This window comes from Diorhabda carinulata, chromosome 5 (genome assembly GCF_026250575.1).
Source record: "Diorhabda carinulata isolate Delta chromosome 5, icDioCari1.1, whole genome shotgun sequence".
NCBI lineage: Eukaryota > Metazoa > Arthropoda > Insecta > Coleoptera > Chrysomelidae > Diorhabda > Diorhabda carinulata.
Genome location: NC_079464.1, coordinates 3,663,884 through 3,687,222, shown reverse-complemented (window position 1 = coordinate 3,687,222; position 23,339 = coordinate 3,663,884). Strand labels below are relative to the sequence as shown.

The following is a 23,339-nucleotide window of genomic DNA, read 5'->3' as shown; positions in this document are numbered from 1 at the left end:
AAAATATATAGAAAAGTCAAAAGGATAAAACACTATATTTATGAACAATAAATACAAAAAAATATTTACAATCACTGTATTAAATCTATTTTTTTTTTTGTAATGATATTAACTGTTCTCGATCGGTAACCAATTTATCGTATTTGCTTTAAATAAATTATCTTTGGATAAGCTATCCAAAACACACACCTGCAAAAAAAACGAAACAATATCAAACTATTAGTTATTTCAATGTTGCGTTGTTGCCGACTTTATATGTCTGCAAGTATTGGTGTATTGATGTATTCTATAACGATATATTTATATTATATATATATATATATATATATATATATATATATATATATATATATATATATATATATATATATTAGTAAAAACTTATTTTTTATTTTTTAGAGTCAAAATTTTATCAAAAATTTCTATCTATCTACCTATTGTGAAAGGTCTTGTTAAGTATGGCAACGTTACAATCTACAACCAAGATTCTCGTCTGATTCGATTGTTGCGTAGTTGCCGGTTTTATAAGTCGGTAAAAAGTATTTGGAAGAATTCGTTTAAAAAAAAATTTAATTTAGTATGATTGTATAACAAAATAATTATACAAACAGAAAAATTTTTTTGATCAAATTATTTTTTGGTTTATGCGTTCAAGTCCAAATTTTATTAAAAATTTCTATCTATCTATATATTGTGAAAATTTTTGTAAAATATGGCAACGCTACAATATTCAACAAGATTCTCGTTTGGTTCGATTGTTGCGTAGTTGCCGTTTTTATCCGTCTATAAAAAGTATTTGGAAGAATTGGTCTAAAAAAATGGAATTTATATCTATAATGACATATTTATATTATATGCATTAAATATAATTTTTTCAATGAAATTATTTTTCATTGTCCAATTAATTTGAAATTTTATTAAAAATCTGTATATAATCAAATTATATCAATATTGTGAGAATTCTTGTTAAATATGGCAACATTACAATATTCAACAAAAGATTCTCGTTTGAATTGGATTATTTCGTAGTTGCCTGCTATATCTATCTGTAGAAAGTATTTGAAAAAATTTGTTCTAAAAAAGATAGGTTTTAGTATATCCTTTTTAAATCATATAAATCAGAAAACATTTTTTTTGTTTGCGTGGTTGCCGGTTTTATTTGTCTATAAAAAGTATTTGGTGAAATTTATTTAACAACAAAAAGAGTTTGAAATACACCATAACGACAGATTTATATTATATGCATAAGAAAATGTTTTTGATCAAATTATTTTTTCTCAAAGTTGTGAAAATTCTCGTAAGTATGGCGACATATCAAAAGATCTAACAAATGAGGAATAAAAGAAATATAGATGAATTCAACACACTATGACAACACTGTTAAGTTTTAAACTATGACTTTTACTATCATGCGTACATTCTGTTTACAATGTTGCCAAACGATCCAAAAAATCAAAACAGTTCACTACTTAATTAGTATTTATGTAATGTAAGATTTTGTCTATATGTTGCAACCCATTGATATAACCTCAAATTACTTCAAAGTCAATGGTGGTTGAAATATCATGTACATAATATAATGGAAACACAAAATGAGAAACGACTTTAGGAAATTAAAAGAAAAGTATATAGAATAAATAAACTACAGGGAAAGAAACAATTTTGTGATCTTCAGATTATAAAAAAAGGGAATTAAAAAATGATTTATCAAAGTAGAAAAACTTCAGCACCAATTGAAGTAAGTGCTAATTTCTGGTGTTGCAAATATTCTAGTTTATGAGATAAAACGGAATTTCTATTTAATTGAATAATAGTGGAGAAAATTGATGAATTATGATATAAAAACACGAGAAATAGAATAGAATTTAATAGATAACAAATATGCACTCGAAAACTCAAATTACCACCAAATAAACAAGAAATTATTCATTATTTGGTAATTATTAACTTTAATGAACAAACGACATTATATTTGATGAAAAATATATATGTAAAATATACAGGGTTGATGGATATATACTAAAAATGATACAAGCTAAAATTTTCCAAACAAACAGCAAAGTTTCACTAATTTTGGTGTTTTTTCTCATTCCAGTGTTTTAACACGAAATAAATCAATTTTTTTCGTGGTTACTGGCTTGTTTAAATCTTCTTTTCCTTTCTGTATCTATAAGACTATAATCGACACTCTAATTGGTTATTTGGCATTGATATCTGCAGTTATACCATCCAATAGTTATTCGGAGGCACCAGGAGTCGACTTGTGTTCCAAATCAACAAGTATTCTCCACTGTTTTCGTCTCTCTTCCATTGTTTTTCATGTTTCACACTTTCGTTTGATTCATTTGCTCCATATTTTCATCACTTTTCCTTTTTCTTCCTTTTCTTTTATTTATTTCAAACATTTTCCTTTTCTTGGTTTCTCTTCAGTTCACATATACTGTCTCCTCACTGATTTCTTCTTCTCTACACTCCACATTTCCAATCTCCACTATTTTCCTCTCTTTTCCATTGTTTTTCATGTTTCACTCTTCTTCGTTCATCTTGGTTCATTAGTTACATGTTTTCATCATCTTTCTATGTTTCTCTGCTTGGTTCTTCTTCGGTTCACTTATTTATTCTTCTTCTTTCCATTATAAACTCGTCTTGGTGAATTCACTCCACTATTTTTTCTATAAATTCATTCCACTGTTAAGTTTCACTTGTTTTATTTTCATAAGAATCATTGTAAAATTATTTTTTTTAGTAAGGATAATTAGATAATTCACCTGTTTTCTAATATGGCGTACAAATTTATCCAAATTATGCGGATCTACATGTTCCATTTTGTAGAACCGTCTCCATATAGCCCCGGCTAAAACAATATCATCAGATTGGATCCCTTCGTCGTACGCAATGAAAGCGGCTTGCATCTGTTCTGATAATTCTTGTACTTGCGTTTTAAGACTGGACGTATTACCAGGCTGGAACAAGAGATAATTAAACTGTCTGAAAGGAAATTTAGATACACGACATAAAAACTCACCCCTAATTTTTTAATTCTTTGACCCACATCCGCCCACAAGGCTTCAATGATGGAATTCCTGAGAATTTTACCATCTTCACCCTCTGCCATGGCTCTAACAGACAACATCCAAACGTACAATTCAGTTATTGAAAACCAGGAGTAAAACGTATCGGGTAAATCAAATTCTTTAAAATATTCCATATAATCAATTTTATCGGCTATTTCCTCGTATAAAACGTATCCGCGAGCTTTTATTTTCTAAAAATTGATTTATTAAAAAGTTTTTTCGAGATAACGAACGCCGTTAACGAAATCTTACCATACTATCGAAGTTAACAAACGGTACTTTCTTAAGAAATTTTTTGAAAATACTATCTTCTTTTGAAACGTTTTTTACTTCGTAAGTTGAAATAAATTGCACATTTCGTTGGTTATAAACGTTATTATGTAGAATTTTATTACTGCAACATATTCTTGACGCGTTTTTTTGTAATGACCCATACTAAAATCATATCAAAATTAATTTATTAATAATTATTCATTACATTCATATTTTGTCATAATTATAAAAAAAAACAATTCTAAAGTAATGTATAACACAAGAAAAGTATTTACTTTAATAAATATTAAAAAAAAAATATGCTTCGAAAATTTATTTTTAGAAAAATTCTTTACGTAAATCAAGATATAACTTACCAATACAGTTCTGAGCCCCAATACGTGATTAAAAAATTTAATTGTATTCATTTTGATATATGAATTGTATTAAATAATGAATTATTTAAATAAATAAGTTGAAATTAAATTATTATTACATTTGGTATATTATAAGTAGTAACATAACCACACATTTTGATTCAATATTGGAGACGTGGTGCCATCTAGTGAAATTCACATTTTATTTCGTACTAATGGTAATGGTGGTTTGACGATTTTACAGCATGTAAGTAAATTATTAGTTTATTTTGTAATTTTCTTAACAAACCTTGATTTAATATCGTTTTTCGGTTTTTGTCTTTTATATCAATTGTTTATACGTTTATTATACAACTATAAGTATACGAACATTTTTATAATTTAAGGGAGAGACAGACAGCTTCTGATTATGACCTTCTTCACAAACATCATTGTATTTTTCCACAAATAAGTTTCATTATTATATTTCGTACTTACAACTTTCGATAGATAGGTTAGTGAAAAAATTGCCGGTGATATAACCAGAAGAACACCATAATTCATTTAATATATCTTATGCATATGGGAATTTCATTACTAATTCGCGAAACTATTTTTTTAAATATTATAAAATATACTTCTGAAGTAAAATATTCAAAGATTTTATCGTTTACAATACCACATATTACGAGCAGATAGTCGTGGTTTAAACTTATAAAGTTATTTAATTAATTGTTTTAGTTATTAAAATATGGGTTGAACAAGTATTTTATTTGCATAATATATAATATTTAGGTAATATTTGTTTTTATCTAGATAAAACATGACTAATAAGCAGACAAAAAAAGCCAAAAGGCCTCTACAGACCACTCTTGGTAAAGCCCCAGTTTCAAATGAAAAGGTAGAAATTGATTTATCGCTTATCAAAAAACCTATAGAAAAGCATTTATGGTCTACACCAAGTACTAAATTTATTGAAAACAGCTACAGAAGAAGTGAGTACATCCATTTTTATATATTTAAATCCAATTCTACACTGAGAAAAAAATAAATAAAGCCCTAAATCAACTTGGGTTTCGTTAGTTACAAATTCTCATTCTACCAACAACAAAATTGAACAATTTATGAAAGTAAATAAAAAAATAAACTTGTGTACTTTAAGTTTACTTACATTCATGTCATTTTAGTAAATCTATTAAATCAATCGTGGTTTGCTCTTGTGAAGTAATTATTAATCAAAATGATCTTCATATCGTCTTGTTTTAACAGTCTAAATGGTCATTTGTGCTCTAAATGTTAATTTTTTAGAAATAATTAAATGTTCTGTGATATAAATTGAGTCGTACTCTATTTAAGGTGAAAGATTACATCACATACGAATGTGATATAATGTACGAATGCCGTTTATGTAGAAGTATATTCAGAAGTATTGCCAATTTTATATTACACAAAAGGAACTACTGCCATATGAAATATAAGGCGTACCCTTCAAATTGTAGAGAAAGTAACCCAACGGTAAGTTCAATTTGTATCTAAAACATCTTCGCATTAAATTCTTATTTACAATTCGATTTTGAGGACATTTTAATTGAGAAAAATTTGAGCTCACAACAATATTTAGGGCTAAAATATAATTATCAAGCCAGGAAAACTACTATTCTATGTATATATATATATATATATATATATATATATATATATATATATATATATATATATATATATATGTATATATATATATATATATATGTATATATATATATATATATATATATATATATATATATATATATATATATATATATATATATACAAAATTCAACTCGATTCAATTTCAGTGGTCACATCCTTAAAAAATTATATTTAAACAGAAAATATACTGCTAGTTTGTCATTTTTAACAAAATTAAAGTTTTTTATTCATAGTAGTTCTAATGTACCAGCTAGTTATAAAGGAAAGCATGCAGGTGATGGGTGAACCTAAAATAACGAGGCTCAACACCTGTTATTGAAAAATTTAAAGAAAAACAGGAAATCACTCAACTAACTGAACTTGATTGTTATTTTTAACCAAATTATAGTTTCTTACACATAGTAGTTCAAATGTACCATCCTGTTATAGAGGAACAGATTCGTCTTTAGGCATAGTAGTTCAAATATATCATTCTGTTATAATGGAAAAGGTTTATATTTAGACATAGTAGTTCAAATGTACTATTTTGTTATGAAGGAAAAGGTTTATCCGCCTGAGCCTCCGGAAAGTATGCAGTTGATGGGTGAACCTGCAGCGACTAAAGGATTAATACCTGTTATTGAAAAATTGAAAGAAAAACAGGAAATCAAGCAATTAACTCAGGAACTTTTGAGCGCGGATCTATCCGCCCAAAAGAAAAACGAACCTACAGAAAATAGTACCGAAAACAGTATGTTACTGGAAAAGATATCCACCAACAACGCTGCCGTTTTTCAAACAGTATTACATAAGACGCGGCAACGGGAAACAACCAAACCGGAATTTATGAAAAAAGAGGTGAAAATTGAATTTTTTTTAAATCCAAAATTTTTTGTAATCTTTATTTTTTAGGTATTGGAACTGCATAAAATTTTAGATAGCGATAAAGCTGCTTTAGGAGCCGATGGAAAAATCTGTAGTTTCCAAACTGGCAAACTCAACTCCAATTCGATATTACCTAAAAACGAATTGATGTGTAGCGAATGCAACATCAAATTTTCCACAAGGAAAACCCTCAGTTTCCATTTGAAAACCAAACATAATAACAGCAGATTGGTTTACGTTTGCCCGGATTGTAAAGAAACTTATGCCAATGCATGGTCCGTCTACCGACATCTTTTTAAGGTACATATTTATGAATAAAATTGTGTAAATCATATATAATATACAGTATGTTTGAAAAAAGTACTTCTCCAGTCATTGGTATCTCAAAATATTTGGATAAAGATCCCTCAAGCGGTATTAGCAACTTTGAGGGTTAAAAATTTTGTTTATTCTTTCAAAACCCTTAAGAATTGATTAAAAAATTATCTAGAATATACAGGATGTCCGAAAAAAGTACTTCTCCAGGCTTTGGTATCTCAAAGTATGCTCGAAAAAAATTTGATATTGATCGATTTGGTTATATTATAGAAATTGTGTCATTTTTTAAAGATTAAATGAAAAATCCGAATAATTTTTGATTCCTCCAGGTCTTTTTGTTTCAAAATTCTTTGAAAATGTCACTAGAACTCACAATACCATTATTAAGGGGTGAAAAATTCGATTTTTCTTTCCAAAACATTCAGAGTTGGTTTAAAAATTAACTAGAATATACATACAGTATGTATAGAAAAAGTTATATATTGATCGTTGTGGTTATGTTATTGGAATTGTATCATTTTCTGAAGATTAAATGGAAAATTTATACACTTTCTGAGTCCTCCAGACCTTAGTATGTCGAAGCTCAGAGGAAATGTCATTTCGACTAACAAAACAATCATTGGGGGTAGAAAATTGATTGTTGTGGCTATAATACTGTAATTTTATCATTTTTTAAATATTAATTGAATAATCTCGATACTTTTCAACCCTTCCAGGCTTTAGTATTTTGAAATTTCAATAAAATGTCACTTTGAACAACAAAATCATTTTTGGGGGTGAAAAAAGTGACTTAAACAAACAAAACCACCATTTTTTAAAATATTTATGGTTCATTGACTTCTGTGGCAGGTTCATCGGAAATCTTCTGCTCAAGTAAAAAGATTAAGGGAACAAATCTACAACAGTGTAATCAGAAAGGATCAGGAATCTCACAAGAAGGTAGAAAAAAAAGAGTTTTCCAATCAGGATAAAGCAGACGAGGAAAATCAAGTAGATATAACTTAAAACTAAAAATTACCCGAATGTTAATAATTTTTTTCTTCTCCAGTGGTTGAACAACATCGAGGGCGATAACGATTTCCAGATGTGCGGTGGTTGCGGAAAGAGATTCGAAAGGAAAGCGGCCCTACATTCGCACGCCGCTATGTGCATCAAACGTATAGCTGTCTGTAACACCATCAAAGAAAACAACGCCAAGAAAAAAGAAGAATTACCCAAAGATACCAAAACGAAACTGAACAAAATCGAAAAAACCACCGATTCCCATCCCAAAGGAGCCCTAAAACGTAAACCGTACTTACTGAGGACCTACAAACAACCAGTCGAAATCCAAATCACCTGTGATACGAACCTCGCTCATAGAAATAGTGACGAATGTGATTTTTATGATGATAATAGTGTTAAAACTAACTGTGATTATTCGAAAGTTAAAACTCGTAATAACGCGACGGTTTCCGTGAAAAGTGAAGTTATATCATCCAACAATTTATATTCCGATAGTGAAAAAATGGAAACTTTGGAATCTCAGATTAACGGTAACTATTTTAATCAATTTAAACTAAAATTAAGAGTTATTTTATAATATATCAATTACCTCGTATTTTTTTTTCACTCTAGAATTGTGAAAAATCATCAATTCGTTTTTTTTTTACTAAAGGAAATTATGTCAATATTAAAAAAAGTCTTAAGGGTTTCAAATAGTCGTTTTGTATTTTAATTGTTTTCACAATACATAAAATCCCGCACGAAGAGATTTTTTTTCCCAATTTCCAATATTTTAGTATCCTTTAAGGTGCTCAAGCCTGTTAATGAATTGGGAAGGACATCCGTTTTCTGTTATTTCCATTGCTGGCTCGCAGACTCAGTAATTGTGTTCCTCTAACATCCCTATCATCTTGGGGCGATGTTCGAGGTAGCAGTGACCTTTCAGAAGACCTACCATCAGTTTTGTATCGTTTCTAGTCTGGCTCTGGCCCCAAGTATGGAGTTAACACTTTGTTTCTGTTAGCTGGTGTTTTTAGAGTACCCTTGGTTAATGGAGAAAATGTGATTTTGTTTTTTAGAGGGATTATTCTAAACACATATGTTTATAGCTAACAATTCTAACTAAAAAATGGTGTGTCATGTTCCTGGTGGTTTGGAGAGCTTGTCTTTTGGTCCTCAAATGCCCAGTAAAGCTCCTTGCTATATCTTCGTACCGTCTGGGTATCAGAAAAGTACATTTCGAGCTCGTATAAGATTTTTATTGACCCATGATTTGAGGTTATTAATTACCATTCCATCTGCTATGAATATGATCATTATTTTCTATATTTATCAATTCTAGAATCCTGTATTTAATTTCTCTGTCCGGATTATCCTTGCTAAATACCTGATTCATCACTCGTAAGTTGAAGGGAAGGCAGATTTTGTGTTATAACATCTTTTATTGAAAATATATTTTTGAAATTTTAAAGATATACTCTTACTATTAGAACTATTACATTTCAATTCAATTTCAATTTCAAAAAAAAATAATTTTTGGTGAGAATAAAAAAAATTATAAAACAATTTTTGATATAAATTCAGTGAAATCTATTTAAATGAGTCGCGAATATCTCAAAAACTCCAAAGTCTCAGCAGTTTTATATTAAATTTGTTATGCTTCCACATACTCGATGATAGTTTTCTTAATTTAAGGGATGATGTTGAAACGTTTCGATTATAGAGGTTTATTGATGTACCTCCATTTAACTGGACCCCAAATGTCTAAGAAGCTTCTGTTATGGATTATCATAATAAAATTTCAATAAAATTACATCAAATTACCTCCAATAGTAGAAATTTTTGACTTGTATCAACTTTTTCAAAATTTAACTTTTATAATTGTGACTTTGCACCTCAAATCTAGAGAATTTGTACTAAATCTGATATAAAATTCATAACTGGAAGGGAATGTTATCAAATAGCTCCAATTTTCGATTGTGATCTTCCCCAATGTTAAGAATGATATTGAAACATTTCGATTAAAGAGATTTTTTGATGTATCTCCATTTAACTGGGTCCTAGATGTCTGAAAAGCTTCTGTTATTGATATTTTAATAAATATTAATTTCTTTTACATAAAATTACCTCTGTCATTAGAAAATCTTTGACCCTGTTATATTTGATTGACCTTTTCAATTTTAGTAGCCAAAAAAGAAATCAAAAAGGACTTATGAAATGGTATATTAGAAAAAAACTCATCTTAAAAGTTTTTAAATCGAATTTGTTAAACTGTTCTCATCGAAAGTGATATTATTCGAAAGTTTAGTATAAAACATTCAGTTGCTCTTAAGCCCTCCACAAGTCCTGCGTCAGTTAAAAGTTCTATTTACTTGGAGACATGCTCTAACTAAATCATGAAACGCCATAAGGATTACCTTCTGTATGAATCCTTTCAAATTTCCAAGAATGTTTTATTATTTTCTTATTGAGGAGTCTACATGGTGTTCCAATATGAATATAGCATCAAGATTAACACTCGAAGCTCTCTCTCTCTCTCTTTTGGTTTCAATTGCATTTAAATAAATAAATTTTAAGGGATTTTTCTCCCTGCTACAATTGTTTTTAACCCTCCTATTGTACCATTTGATTTTTAATAAGGAAAAAAGTCTCGGTTTTGTGTTAATTTATTGAATGGAAAGAAAATTGTTCTAACTAACAACCATGACTCATTTTATACATTTTTTCATCAATTTTTAGACTGTTTTGTCAATATTTTTATTCTTTATCGACATACTTTTGAATAAATTTACAGATAAGTTAATTAATTAATAATTATGTACGGTTTTTATCGAATTAGGGAAATATAAATCTTCTTGAGGGGTAGTTCGGATAATGTTATTAATTTTTATTTTAGAAATCGAGCGGGATCACAGAATCGAGGTGATAAAAGAAGTTTCCCCTTCACAACTATCGGATACCAGTAGTAAAAATAGCTATAAAAAAGTAGGAAAAAGGGTATCGGATGAAGATATTTCAGACTCACAACAAAGTTATGATTCTAATGAAACTGACAAAGATTCATTGAATAATCAGAACGATACATTGGAATTTCAGTCACCAGGTAAGTTACATATAGATATACCATTTTTTGCTGTTATAATTGTCTAATTCGGGGCCATTTTTACCTGTCACCCCAAAACAGGCCCTGTATTATGAATATCAAATTTTTTCAGGAAAAATCAGTATAAGGAGTTTGGAGGAATTGAGAGGATTCCCTAAGGAAACAATCGATGAAGATACCCCCATTCTTGAACCCTCCAAACCAAATAAAAGTCCAAAAAGTTCCAAAAGGATGATAAAAAGGAAAAGAACACCTTCTTCGGATTCAGATCAGAATAATAAATCGTTCAAACAATCAGATTTCGACGTTCTACTAGACAAACAAGTAATTCTATTCAATTACCTTCAATTTATATAAAATTAAATATTTCCTTTCAAATTTTAGGATTTGAATTTCATGGCTAGGGCGTCTCCGTACATAGATCGAAAAAATTTAACCTGCAAATCCTGCCAGACACAACATCCTTCACTTTCAAAACTACTCTGGCACATGTCCGCTCATTTTTCTTGGTTCCGGTACCAATGTAGCAGATGCTCCTTTGTTTCGTTTGGTAAACCTGAATGTGCCAATCACGCTAAAAGTATTCACGATATTAGAGACGATGAAATAGCCAACGTAGTATTACCCATACCCAACTGGAAAACTCTCCTACTATCGAACGAATTCAAAGAACTTAACAGTTCCAGGGAATTAGGAGGAAAACTCACCGACGAGGTACGTATATTCACTCAAGTGTCCTTAGGACTCCTGTTAATATTCGTAAGCTGATTTTACTTGAACTGATTTCTCCAGTTGATCTTTTCTGGTTGATTATCCCAATAATTAGTTTTACCCATATTTATATTATTTCCTATTGTTCCGTAGCCGGTACCTCATATGGGTTAAGGTCCTACGAAGGATTTTTGTGTCCCTATTTTAGTTATTTCGTTCCGTAATCCATTGCAGGGTAACTTTATTTCTGTCTAGCTTGTTTAATTCCCAAACTAGTTTGGATTTTGTGATATTGGAGCTTAAAGCTTGGCTATCGGACGTGATGTTCTTTTTTATATTAAGCTGAATATGTTTTTCAATATTTTTGTTTGAAAAATGATCGATGTGTTTCACAGGCTTGCAGAGTATCCGGTACACTCCTATTCTTGTTTCTTCCTGCTATTTTATAACCATATTTTGAACCAGTTTCCTTCTACGGCTTGATATAGATGTGGTATTTTGTCCTGAAGTTTCATCAATAATTTAATGACGGTTTGTCCTTGTTATTTCTATTTCTGAACGTCCTGCGTTACTTTTTCATGTATTTTCCACTCGATTTTAACTATTAAAACATAATTTGAGATAATAAAATGATGATATATCATTCGAAATGTTTCACAATGAACGAATTCTTGTTGTATATTGAATAACAAATTTTTCATCTAAAAATCGTGAAATTGTTAAGTTTTTATTGTTTTTAAGCAATTTCCAAAAAAAGAAACAACTCAATTTTTATCTAATTATGATTACTTTTAGTTTTTAAATATGTATTGAATATTACAAACAAATATAAATCAAGTAATCGATGATTATTTACGATATTTTAGTCGTTTTTGTCAATTAGTTATTTCATTATCACTCACAATGTAGCTGGAAAATTTGTTACAGAAAAACGTTGAATAAATTTCTAATTTTTTTCTAAATAGCTTCGACTGCAATATCTTGAATTAAATCTGTGGTATTTATTTTTTAATTATAACCAAATGTTGTATAAACTATTCAATTTACGATTTCCTTTTCAGTATTTACTACAGTCTTTTTACTCTAAAATAGCTGCATTCTTCGCATTCTATTATATGAATTAATTGTTTATCAACTCGTTTTTTATTCGATTTCGACCTTTTTGTTCCTTTTAGATGCTTTTTTCTCTAAATTTATCTTTATAATAACGATATTAATTAGTTGTAATAATACTTTTAGGTTATGATTACTGTCATTAATAATAATCAATCTTGCCAACTTTCCAAACATAAATTTAACTATTCCCGATGTTGCCATATATAATTCTATATCGTGGATGCCTGGAAATAAATATTTTGTTCAAAATTCTTGCGATAATTCATAATCAAATAAATATACTTTAAGCTTATAAAGTCTGTCAACATTAATTCACTAAATCAAATGAATTTTACCGACCTTTGAAATATAGAGTATTTCTTTATATACCTTGCTACGTTTCATATTTTTTCGAAAACAATTAGAAATTAATAATTTTCTAATATAAAGTATTTTTATTCCTATAAAAAACAGTATATTACGTTTTTTACACTACTTAGTTTTGTTTAAAATTATTAAGACAATTCGTTATCGAATAATTGTACTTTGAGGTTATGAAGGTTGTCATTGATAATAATACACTGAAATAGATCAATTTCACCAATCGTCTGAACATAAATTTCACTGTACGCTTGTTGCCACGTTTAATTCATTTTCGGAAATAATTGGAAACACTAAAAAAATAAATTTTCTCAATCGTCTAACAATAAATTTTACTATATGCTATGTTACCAAGTTTAATTATTTTCAGGGTTGTTTCAGAAGATTTTTCAATTTCCATCTTGAAACTTCCTTTTTTTGCTGCTAAATTTTTTAAAATTATCAGGATAACATAAATTCGTTTTCGAATAATTATATTTTTAGGTTATATCTGGTGTCATCAATAATACATTAGAAAAAAACGATTTTACCAATCGTTTAAGAACAAATTTCACTATATGCCATGGTGCCACGTATAACTATTATTCGGGAATGTTTGGAAATATTAAGGCGAAATTTATTTAATATAAAATAGTTTGATTTCTCCGATATAGTAGTTTTTCATCAGATTTTTATATTTTTCATTTTGTTTTAAAATTATTTCCATAACATTAATTCTTTATGAAATAATTATACTTTCAGGTTATAATTGCTGTCATTAATAATACACAGCTTTTCATCAATTACATAAAAATAATTTCACTATATGCCATGTTGCCACTTTTAATTGTGTTTCGGAGATAAAAGGAAATTATTATTTTAAACGAAATTGTTGTGACAAAGTCTGTTTAATAATAATGAATTAACCCTACTATTTTTATTAAAATTGTTCGGATAAAATTTCCTTAAAAAGCAACTAAAACTTTTTTGTGATTACAAAAAAATGTTTTCTCCCTCCCAAAACAGGTTTTTTATAAAAAATCATTCCAGATAAACGTGAACTGCCAAGACGAACCGTCTGCGATTAAAAATAACGAAGAAGACGAATCAACAAATCTTCTAAATACGTTGTTCGTCGATTCGGAATCGGATCAGACGGATCTACAAGACTTGACGGATATTCGTTCGTTTTCTATGCCGAAAACGGACGAGGTATCGATAAAAAACGAAAGTATCGATATCACCGAAGACGATCACGAGAATTTCCAATTGGAAGTACCGGAGGAAATTTACACTTTGGACGTCTTCGAAGTGATAAACATCGACGCCATCGAAGACAAGGCAATTACTTACATAAAAGAAGAAATAGAGGACGTCAACGATGAAAGCGTAGTTCCGAATTGTTCGCGAGTTACACCGACGCCGCCGAACGAAGATTTACGCGGATTCGATAATTTGAATAAGATCCCTTCTAATAACCCTACTAACATCAGACCTACCAGGAATAGAATGCGCAGTATTAAAACCCTCCAAAACGATTTTTTCTACGATCTCGATAGGGCGAACAAACCTCCCGAAAGTGTGAGCAAAACGAACGGACCTGTCAGACAAAAGAAGAACCATCACGTCGTTAAAAAAGAATGAGGTTAGAAAAAAATTTTGTTTTTCGTATTTATTTTTCTTTTCTATATAAATATTTCTTGTTATTGGATACATATTTTGTTAATTTATTTTTTTATCAATTAATGTATTGTTCTTACTAAAATAAAAGTATAATACGGGGTATATTCGTTTTATTATTTTACCTACCTAAAATAATAAACAATGATTTCAAATTTTTGTCGTCCCTTCGTATTATTAAATTGGACGAGATTCATTATTATGGTATAGGCAACATTTAATGCACGAAGTAAAGGCAACATTTAAAACAAAGCTGAGTATAAAGAATTGTCTATCCATGAGATACCCAATTTCGCATTATAGAGAAATTGAGCAATGATGATATTGAACTATTGAATATCACGAGTGAATTTCAAATTCCAATTTTTATGGATATTCTTTTACTCAAAGTGGAAAAAAACTGATTTAAAACTGTAGAAATAGTCGATAAACCTTATAAAGCGGCAACCAACTATACGATTAACTCGTATATTGTATTGCCTACCCTGTAGTGATTTATATATATATAATATATATATATATATATATATATATATATATATATATATATAAAAATATATATATCTACTCGGTTAAATCATAAATTGAGAAAGGAATGATTAATTTATGTTACTCGTATTACGCTCAAGCACCAATTGGCGAATTTGAATTCATTTCATCATTAATAGATCATTATCCAGATAAAAAATTCCTATTCTCGTAATACGAAAGAAGTTGTATAGGCAACATTGATTACATATAGTATAAGGAATTGTCTACTTACCAAATGTTCAATATCGCTTTTTAAAAAGAAGATTTTTATTTTATGAGTAATATCAATAATGGAGTAAAATTGAATTCTGATTATAATGGACTTTCTTGTACTCAAAGAGAAAAAAAGTATTTTGAAACAGTGGAAATAGAAATCCTAATAAAGCGGCAACCAACCAACTATACCACATACTCGTATATTGTATTGCCTAACATCTAGTCATCGATACGCTCTTTAAGTATAATCATAGTTTAAATACTATACAAAAAATCTTTAATTTATGGTAATATTACTATGCAAAAGCACCAATTAGTGAATTAAAATTTTATTGTCATTATTTTCTTAATTAAATAATTTTACCGATATTAATCAAGCAGTTTTTCGAATAGAACAGTTTCAGTGGTTTCATCGTAATAATATGTCAATTGAATAAAGTAGTTTAGGCAACATTGAATACATTAAGTATAAAAAATTGTCTACTCAGATGATCGATTTCATTTTTAAAACAATTAATTTCATTTTATGATTAATTTTTCCAAATGGATTTTGTTTATATATTATATATTTATTCAATAATCATACAAATAAGTATTTAGATTGACAATATTTAACTTAAGTTTTATTTGAACATTGTGATAATAATAATGTGACCCTCAATATGGACTGTTAATTTCACCTCTAGATTACTAGTTTTCATATAAATAATGTTTTTAAACAACAATAAGTTTATACTGTTTATTAATTTTTATCTTGTTCTTTTGGGTTTTTCTAACTTAAACGAATAATTTACAACCGCAAACAAATAATAGAGTTAACCTAGAAACATCTTTGTAAATATTGGTTGGCAGACATCTAAATTTATTCATTGTTATAATCCGGGAGCTTACTTAAAAAACGACCATGAATTGACGCGAGGTGTTTTGTAAATATCGAAAACCACTTTTGATTATTAATAAAATATTGAATTTGTTTTTTTATGTTTTCAAAAGAAAAAACTCATTTATGTTGAAAGTCACCGACGGCAAATCGATCAACAAACAGCGGCATCAAACGGCAACTATGAAAGGTCTTATGTACTTCAATGTTTTTATTTTTGTAACAGCAAATCCCAACGGCAAACGAAAAGTCAAGTTTAAAAATATTACTCATATACTTATGCACTCAGAATATATCAGCTCTTGCACTATGAACGATATATATGTTTAAGCATTTCACTATTTTAAATAAATTCAAAGAATGTAAACTAATTTATTTAAAGATATGTAACAGGTTTTTCCCTTTTTAACGTAAATTCCATAATATTTTTGTTTATAAAAGAACGATACTTATGTGATATTGTCTTGAATTAAAAACTTACTGATTGAAAGGTCAAGCTTTTTCTGAATTTAATCACCGTTCCTACCGTTGATATACTCGAAAAACATAGCATCAAAATATCTATATAACCAAAGTAAATAATTTAATAGTCTGTCTTCATTATATTCCAAGTAAGTATAATTTCTATTTGAATAATTATTATTCTTTTATTATTTATTATAAATTAAATGAAAACCATCAGTTTTCAATTTTCTAGTTTGTTCTTTCAAATTATGGTCACCAATATTCCTTTGAAATACTTATAAATATTCAATTTTATTCCGTGTTCTAGAATGAAAGCTGTACTATTACTATTAAGTATTTTTTTATTCGTAAATGATTCAATATTGGAAGAAACTTCGAAACCAGTAGTCACTACACCTTTAGGAAAAATAAAGGGTACTTTAATTACTTCACGTCTTGGAAAAACTATATTTTCTTTTAGAGGTATACGTTATGCCAAAGCACCAATTGGCGATTTGAGATTTCAGGTAAATATCGCCTCCATAATTTTCTCAGTAAAATATTGTTACAAAAATACGTGTTTCTAGTATGTTTAATAACAATTAATTATTTATCTCTTGTAATAATTATATAGTAACATGAATACTATGTCATATGCAACTTTAAACACATAAAGTATAACAAATTGCCTAACTATCGGTCATAGTTTTCTATATATTTTACCCTTAGTTTACATTTATTAAGTTTAGAATATTATTATGAAGTGGAACTAAACCCTATTGACATTAATACGATTCTTATATTTATAAATAGCCTCCAGTTCCTGTAGAAAAATGGGACGGCGTTTATGACGCAACAAAAGATGGTCCGTCATGTCCTCAACCGACAACTGATCCAATTTCAGAAGATTGTTTGATATTAAATGTTTATTCTACCAAGGTACGAATTATTAAGAAGATATAAGATAAAAAAATTCTTGATAATCCACTATTGCAGCTACCAAACTCAAAAAATAATCCTAAGCGTCCAGTAATAGTGCACATATATCCTGGAGGTTTCTACAGTTCAACTTCGGTTAGTTTTTGGGCAGGTCCTCAATATTTCATGGATCAAGACATCGTTCTCGTCACTTTCAATTATCGAATAGGAAGTTTGGGTAAATTCTATACACTGTATAATGTAGGCAACACTTAATACTTAGTGTATGTATAATAAGTTTTCTGTTATTAAATTTAATTATTTAGATTCTCTTACATTTTAGATTATAAATTTTCATGTTTATTTTATTGATACCGAATTTTATTTTGAAATAAAGGATTCATAAGTACCGGAGATGAAGTAGCGCCAGGAAATAATGGATTGAAAGATCAAGTGGTAGTACTGAAATGGGTACAACAAAATATTGCATCGTTTGGTGGCGATCCGGATTCGGTTACAATACTTGGATACAGCGCTGGTGCTTGGAGTGTAACTTTACATATGGTATCACCGATGTCAGAAGGTAAACTAATATTGTTATCAAATGTAATTTGATAATAAAATTATGTGTATAACTTCGATTATTCTATATTTCGAGCATGCGTATTAAGAACGAAACAGAGACGGACTTAACAAATATTAAAAATAGATGGAGTTGATGAAATTGTGATTATTGAAAGTATTTTAGGACTATTTCACAAAGGTGTCTCTATGAGTGGGACTGTATTTGGTGCTTGGCCGATTCCCGATCATGGCCAGCTAGAACTTGCCAAAAAGCAAGCAAGATTCGTGGGCTGTCCCGAAAATACCACATCAGCAGATATTATTAAATGTTTGAAGACTGTATCGTATCAAGATCTAGCAAATTCACTCGTACAGTTCAGGGTAATAAATGAACATGATTTCTACTAGTTTTTTTCAAGTTTTCAATTTCAGGAATTCGGTTATGATCCAGTTTTAGTATGGTCTCCAGTAGTCGAACCGAACTGTGAACAACAAAGATTCCTTACAGATAATCCTACAAAACTTATAGTCACCGGAAAATTCAAACATATACCGTTTATCACAGGACGTACCACAGACGAATTCAATTATTTCGCTCTAAGTAAGTCAAGTACGACCCTGTGTTTAGATTTTATGATGACGTTATACCATAGAACTAAAAAGTTAAAGTACCTGTCAATATTAATAGCGATCGGAACGTATCAGAATTGTTTAGTAACAGTGTAGAGATGGGAATCACTTTTCGTATATAACATTCAATTATTTTTAAAATAGATTTGTAAAATTAATTCAAAATACATTTTTAATAAAATATGTAGGGTGTGATTAAAATAATATTTTATCGCCGTTCTAGATGTACTTGAAAATGACACCCTCACTCAAGAGATGAATAACGATTTCGATAGAATCGCTCCTATATCATTTCTTTACGAAAGAAACACCGATTTTTCAAAATACGTTAGTAAGAATCTCAGAAAATTCTATTTCCATGATAAAAAAATCGATAAAAGTCAAGAACAAGCTCTTAAAGACGTAAGTATAACAATTATCTCATAGTTTGCTGCACATTTTCACTCTATACAATTAATTTGTTTATTGATACGTATTCATAGTTGATTCTGCTTGTTCTACGGGACAGTCAGACCATTAGGTTAGTTAAGTGTTGCCAGATTTAAAGGAATTCTTTTTATATGTTGGATTTAGTAATATTGCTGCAAAATTGGAGAATTTTGTTTACATTTTAAAGATTGTTATGCAAAAGTATATTAATATTAATTTTATCAACAATTTTTTTTTAAATTAATTGATGCCGTGTAACCATATGAAAAATACTATTTCGCTACGCCACTGATATTAATTACAAATTGAATCTTTTGCCGCATTTTAATATTTATATTTTTTGGAATGTGTGTGGATGAATTAACATTTAATTGTTTTTAGTTGTATGAAGATTCGATAGTTGGTTTTCAAGCTCATAGGGCTGCCAAATTAATTGCCCAATATAACACAAAACCAGTTTATTATTACAGATTCAGTTACAGGGGAAGTTACAGCCATCTTTATCTACCAGGAACCAACGATACAGTACCATATGGTAAATTATATACACATTAAATTATCTATGGTTGTTGTTGTTGTTGTTAGTGCTATAATTTATTATAAAGGATTCGATGATCACTGAATAATATTTCAGGTGTAGTTCATCACGATGACTTAATTTATTTGTTTTACATTTCCAAACTGTTCCCGAAATTTAAGGAAAATTCACCTAAAGAAGTAGAAATGGTGGAAAAACTTACGTTATTGTACGCTAACTTTGCAAAAACTGGGTGAGCATCTATAAACACAATTTACACACTTCAAAGTTTAACATAACCTCTAAATTGGAATTAATATTAATTATAATAATAGCAATCCGACTCCGGAATCATCAACCACATTGAACGAGATAAAATGGCAGCCTTATACTCCACAAGATAGAAAATATTTAGATATTGGTGAAAAATTGATGATGAAGGAAAATCTTCTAGAGAATAGATTCCAAGAATGGGATCGTCTGTATCCAATTAATTATTTATGACGTTGTTACTAATATATTTATTATATTTTGATTGAAATAAAATTGTTTAATTGATTTGTGTGTCTTTATGTAATCACTATCATCAAATATACTTGTCACAAAAAAAACACAATTATATACAGGGTGAGCTACTAATACCTAATAATAATCTACAAATTTCGAACTTTAGAGGAGACACAAAAAACTTATTTGAAAGTTTATTTCTTACTTATAAGCAGATTTTTTTTTTAATTTAACGCTTTCAATTGAAATATGGAATAGCCGATTGATATTCAGCTAAGAAATATTTAAAAATACATAAGTAAGGTGCATTAATTTTTTTTTATTGAATCCAGGCAAATATCTTAGGTCCTTTACATAATAATGACAGGGCAGTTTTCTTTTCAGATAGTAACTATGGGGATTTCATCTTATGTCGTAATTCCTTCTCCATACAAAACGTTGGCAGAGAGTTGCCTTTTCATAATCCTTTTTTTTTGTAGCTCTCAATTGAGTATTCAGGTTATTGACTTTTTTCCTTCATTTTCTTCTAGCTTCCTACCTCCAATTCCCATAGAACAAGATATTCTTTATACAATGCTAAAACAGAAAGATTTTTGTGGTTATTTTATTGGGGGAAATAGGGGCATTTTATGTGTGTCATTGTTTACTTTTAGGAAAAGCTTTTATACTGGAAACATTATTTTTTTCAATCCGTTTTATTAAAAAGTATTAAAATCTTAATGTTTTATCATTATCATCATTATGTTTATGGAGCGGTTTTTTCTCGATTATGTGCGAGTAGAGATGAGAGAGAAAAGCACGTTAAGGTAGTTTTTTGGGGGCGATCGGGGCATATTTTGGTATAATGGCAATTTTAGGTCCTGCGGGAGAATTTTTCTTCTATTATTTGATTAAAATATTTTAAAATTATTTTATTATTATCACAAAGTTTACGAGGCAGAATTTTCTCCATTATATGAGAGATAGTTGCGTTATTGGGGGAGATGGGGGCAAGTTTCTGTGGGTAACGGTTTATTTTCGAGAATGGCTCATATATTGGACAAATTTTCAATTATCTGTCGGTATTTTTTAGCAGGAATATACTGCGTTCTTTCAAATATACAGTGTTGCAAATTTGTTTATCAAGACACAATTGCCGATTTTTTTTTTGTTTAAATCATCATTAGGTGAAAGAAAAAACACGCAAATAATTATAAATAAACTTTTTTTATTTCGAGTACAAATATTCGAATCACAGATATCGATTAATTTTTCATTATGCCCAAATTGTTCGCGATCTGTTTACATTTGAACGCGACCTCTTCTTGCACTAAACTGAAACACATCGCGACCACCACCAACCCCACCAATATGTAAACGCAACACGCTAATAATTGAATTTGAGTATAAAAATCCGAAGTTTGCGGTAAATTATCCCCGATACCGATAGTCGATAACGCTATGAAACAAAAATAGATGGCGTCGATGAAGCTACCGCTTGTCGTCGACGAGAAAGCGAACGCGCCGGCGCACACGTAAGCGACGAAAATCGCGAGGACCAAAAGAGCAGGCACTGACGGTGACGGCTGTAGACCAGACGTCGTTGTATCGTTATCTTGAGATCGCCATATTAGTGGTATTCTAGATGGTGTATCATGGGTGCAACTGAAACAAGAAATTTCAAAAATTTCATGGATACAGTTGATTATTTATATACAACTCACACAACGTGATCGTTTTCATCGGTATCATCGGCTTCTTCTAAATCGGAAGTTACGGCAATACCGACTATCGACGAGTTTCTAATCGGTATACCGTGATGCGCATGCGCAGCACAAACAGGGTTAGTGTTGTCGGCGAGGGTTTGTCGCACCGAACGTCCCCTCGTATTATTAGTTCTGACGGTGGCTAGAAGGGAACGTTTCGGTATATCAGATTGATCGATGTATTGAGTATGGGGATTCGGTCTGAAGTTGACGTGGTTAGGTGTGTTGTTGATTGAAGTCGTCGTTTGGATTGATGCAGTGTCTGAAAAAATTGACGCCGAATAAGACATAATTTTACTACTAAAGTATATATGGAAACTACCTTCATGTGATTTGCAGTAATGTTTTGTCGATGGGCTGGAAGGGGCTTTGTGATAACCTACGGAAGGATTTTTAACTAAGCTGTCGTTTGTTTGACAACATAACTTCGAATAACTTTTTTTTGCACCCGAAGCTAGTAAACTCCCGAAGGCGGAGAGTAGAATCAACATTAGGGGTACTCCAATTACAGCGTACATTATCGTAGCTAATTTACCTAAAGCTGTTTTGGGTGTTAACTTTCCATAACCTAAAAAAAATTCATATCTAAGCTATGAAGGTCATGAAGAGAAGTTTTTCTATTTTTTTTTCCTAAACCATAGGAGACACAAAAAAATTGATTAAATAAAAGTTGTAGATCATTAAATTTTCTACAAAAATTGTAACAATATTTTTTTCTGTTCGAATCACCGTTTACGAGATATGTATGCTAGAAAAATTATTCGGGTCATATGTGAAAAAATTTTTCCATTTTTTTTTAAACGGTCAGAGATATATAAAAATTTATTGAATAAAAGTTGTAGATCATTAAATTCTCTACAAAAACTGTAGCAATAATTTTTTCTGTACGTATCATCGTTTACGAGAAATTATCGCTAGAAAAATTATTCAAGGTCATATATAGAAAAGTTTTTCCAATTTTTTTCGTAAACGGTGAAAGATATGAAACAATGAGTTATATAAAAGTTGTAGACCATCAAATTTTCTATAAAAACTATCAATAATTTTTTCTGTACGTATCACCATTTTCGAGACGATGAATACTACAAAAATTATTCAGGTCATATGCAGAAAAGTTTTTCTCATTTTTTTCTCAAATGTTAAGAGATATAAGAAAATTTATTGAATAAAAGTTGTAGATCATTAAATTCTCTATAAAAAACGTATCAATAATTTTTTCTGTACGTATCACCTTTTACGAGAAATTAACGCTAGAAAAATTATTCAAGGTCATATATAAAAAAGTTTTTCCAATTTTTTCGTAAACGGTGAAAGATATGAAACAATGAGCTATATAAAAGTTGTAGACCATCAAATTTTCTATAAAAACTATCAATAATTTTTTCTGTACGTATCACCATTTCCGAGACGATGAATGTTAGAAAAATTTTTCAGGTCATATGCAGAAAAGTTTTTCTCATTTTTTTCTT

At 29.4% G+C, this 23,339-nt stretch overlaps 4 protein-coding genes across 4 annotated transcripts in view; 2 read left to right on the top strand and 2 right to left on the bottom strand.

Moving 5' to 3' along the window:
- Positions 1-25: 25 nt before the first annotated feature.
- LOC130894070 (ubiquinol-cytochrome-c reductase complex assembly factor 1) lies at positions 26-3,945 on the bottom strand. The gene is made up of 5 exons (XM_057800632.1): positions 3,704-3,945; positions 3,327-3,509; positions 3,026-3,265; positions 2,769-2,963; positions 26-189 (listed from the first exon to the last, which is right to left on the bottom strand). The coding sequence occupies exons 1-5, from the start codon at positions 3,752-3,754 to the stop codon at positions 109-111; spliced, it is 750 nt and encodes a 249-aa protein (XP_057656615.1). The 5' UTR covers positions 3,755-3,945; the 3' UTR covers positions 26-108.
- Positions 3,923-14,592, top strand: LOC130894069 (uncharacterized). Its single transcript, XM_057800631.1, is given in 12 exon segments — positions 3,923-3,950; positions 4,499-4,621; positions 4,623-4,677; positions 5,039-5,197; positions 5,912-6,211; positions 6,266-6,538; positions 7,406-7,546; positions 7,605-8,091; positions 10,437-10,643; positions 10,756-10,967; positions 11,028-11,357; positions 13,860-14,592. Coding segments are annotated over 11 exon segments (2,874 nt in total). The 5' UTR covers positions 3,923-3,950; positions 4,499-4,505; the 3' UTR covers positions 14,454-14,592.
- A 1,833-nt stretch (positions 14,593-16,425) lies between these two features.
- On the top strand, positions 16,426-20,176 carry LOC130893895 (juvenile hormone esterase-like). Its single transcript, XM_057800336.1, has 11 exons — positions 16,426-16,727; positions 16,889-17,087; positions 17,374-17,499; positions 17,557-17,716; positions 17,876-18,061; positions 18,227-18,423; positions 18,475-18,643; positions 18,896-19,074; positions 19,483-19,636; positions 19,736-19,871; positions 19,954-20,176. Exons 2-11 carry the CDS (start codon positions 16,890-16,892, stop codon positions 20,120-20,122), a joined length of 1,674 nt encoding a protein of 557 aa, XP_057656319.1. The 5' UTR covers positions 16,426-16,727; position 16,889; the 3' UTR covers positions 20,123-20,176.
- A 1,136-nt stretch (positions 20,177-21,312) lies between these two features.
- LOC130893996 (TWiK family of potassium channels protein 7-like) overlaps positions 21,313-23,339 on the bottom strand; it is a 93,093-nt gene continuing 91,066 nt past the window's right edge. Inside the window, exons 4-6 of the mRNA XM_057800476.1 lie at positions 22,193-22,438; positions 21,829-22,132; positions 21,313-21,769 (exon numbers count right to left, since the gene is read on the bottom strand). Of these exons, the coding sequence (XP_057656459.1) occupies positions 21,370-21,769; positions 21,829-22,132; positions 22,193-22,438 (950 nt within the window). The 3' untranslated portion in view covers positions 21,313-21,369. The remainder of the gene's footprint in view (positions 21,770-21,828; positions 22,133-22,192; positions 22,439-23,339) is intronic.

What these genes read in the sequence shown, in the direction of transcription:
- LOC130894070 (XM_057800632.1), bottom strand. Translation starts at nt 3,754, where the DNA reads ATGAATACAATTAAATTTTTTAATCACGTATTGGGGCTCAGAACTGTA. An exon ending in TGGGGCTCAGAACTGTATTG is followed by an intron (nt 3,510 to 3,703) that starts GTAAGTTATATC and finishes ATATGATTTTAG; the next exon opens with TATGGGTCATTACAAAAAAA. An exon ending in TACGCCATATTAGAAAACAG is followed by an intron (nt 190 to 2,768) that starts GTGAATTATCTA and finishes TTTTTTTTGCAG; the next exon opens with GTGTGTGTTTTGGATAGCTT.
- LOC130893895 (XM_057800336.1), top strand. Translation starts at nt 16,890, where the DNA reads ATGAAAGCTGTACTATTACTATTAAGTATTTTTTTATTCGTAAATGAT. An exon ending in TTGGCGATTTGAGATTTCAG is followed by an intron (nt 17,088 to 17,373) that starts GTAAATATCGCC and finishes ATTTATAAATAG; the next exon opens with CCTCCAGTTCCTGTAGAAAA. An exon ending in GGTATCACCGATGTCAGAAG is followed by an intron (nt 18,062 to 18,226) that starts GTAAACTAATAT and finishes AAAGTATTTTAG; the next exon opens with GACTATTTCACAAAGGTGTC.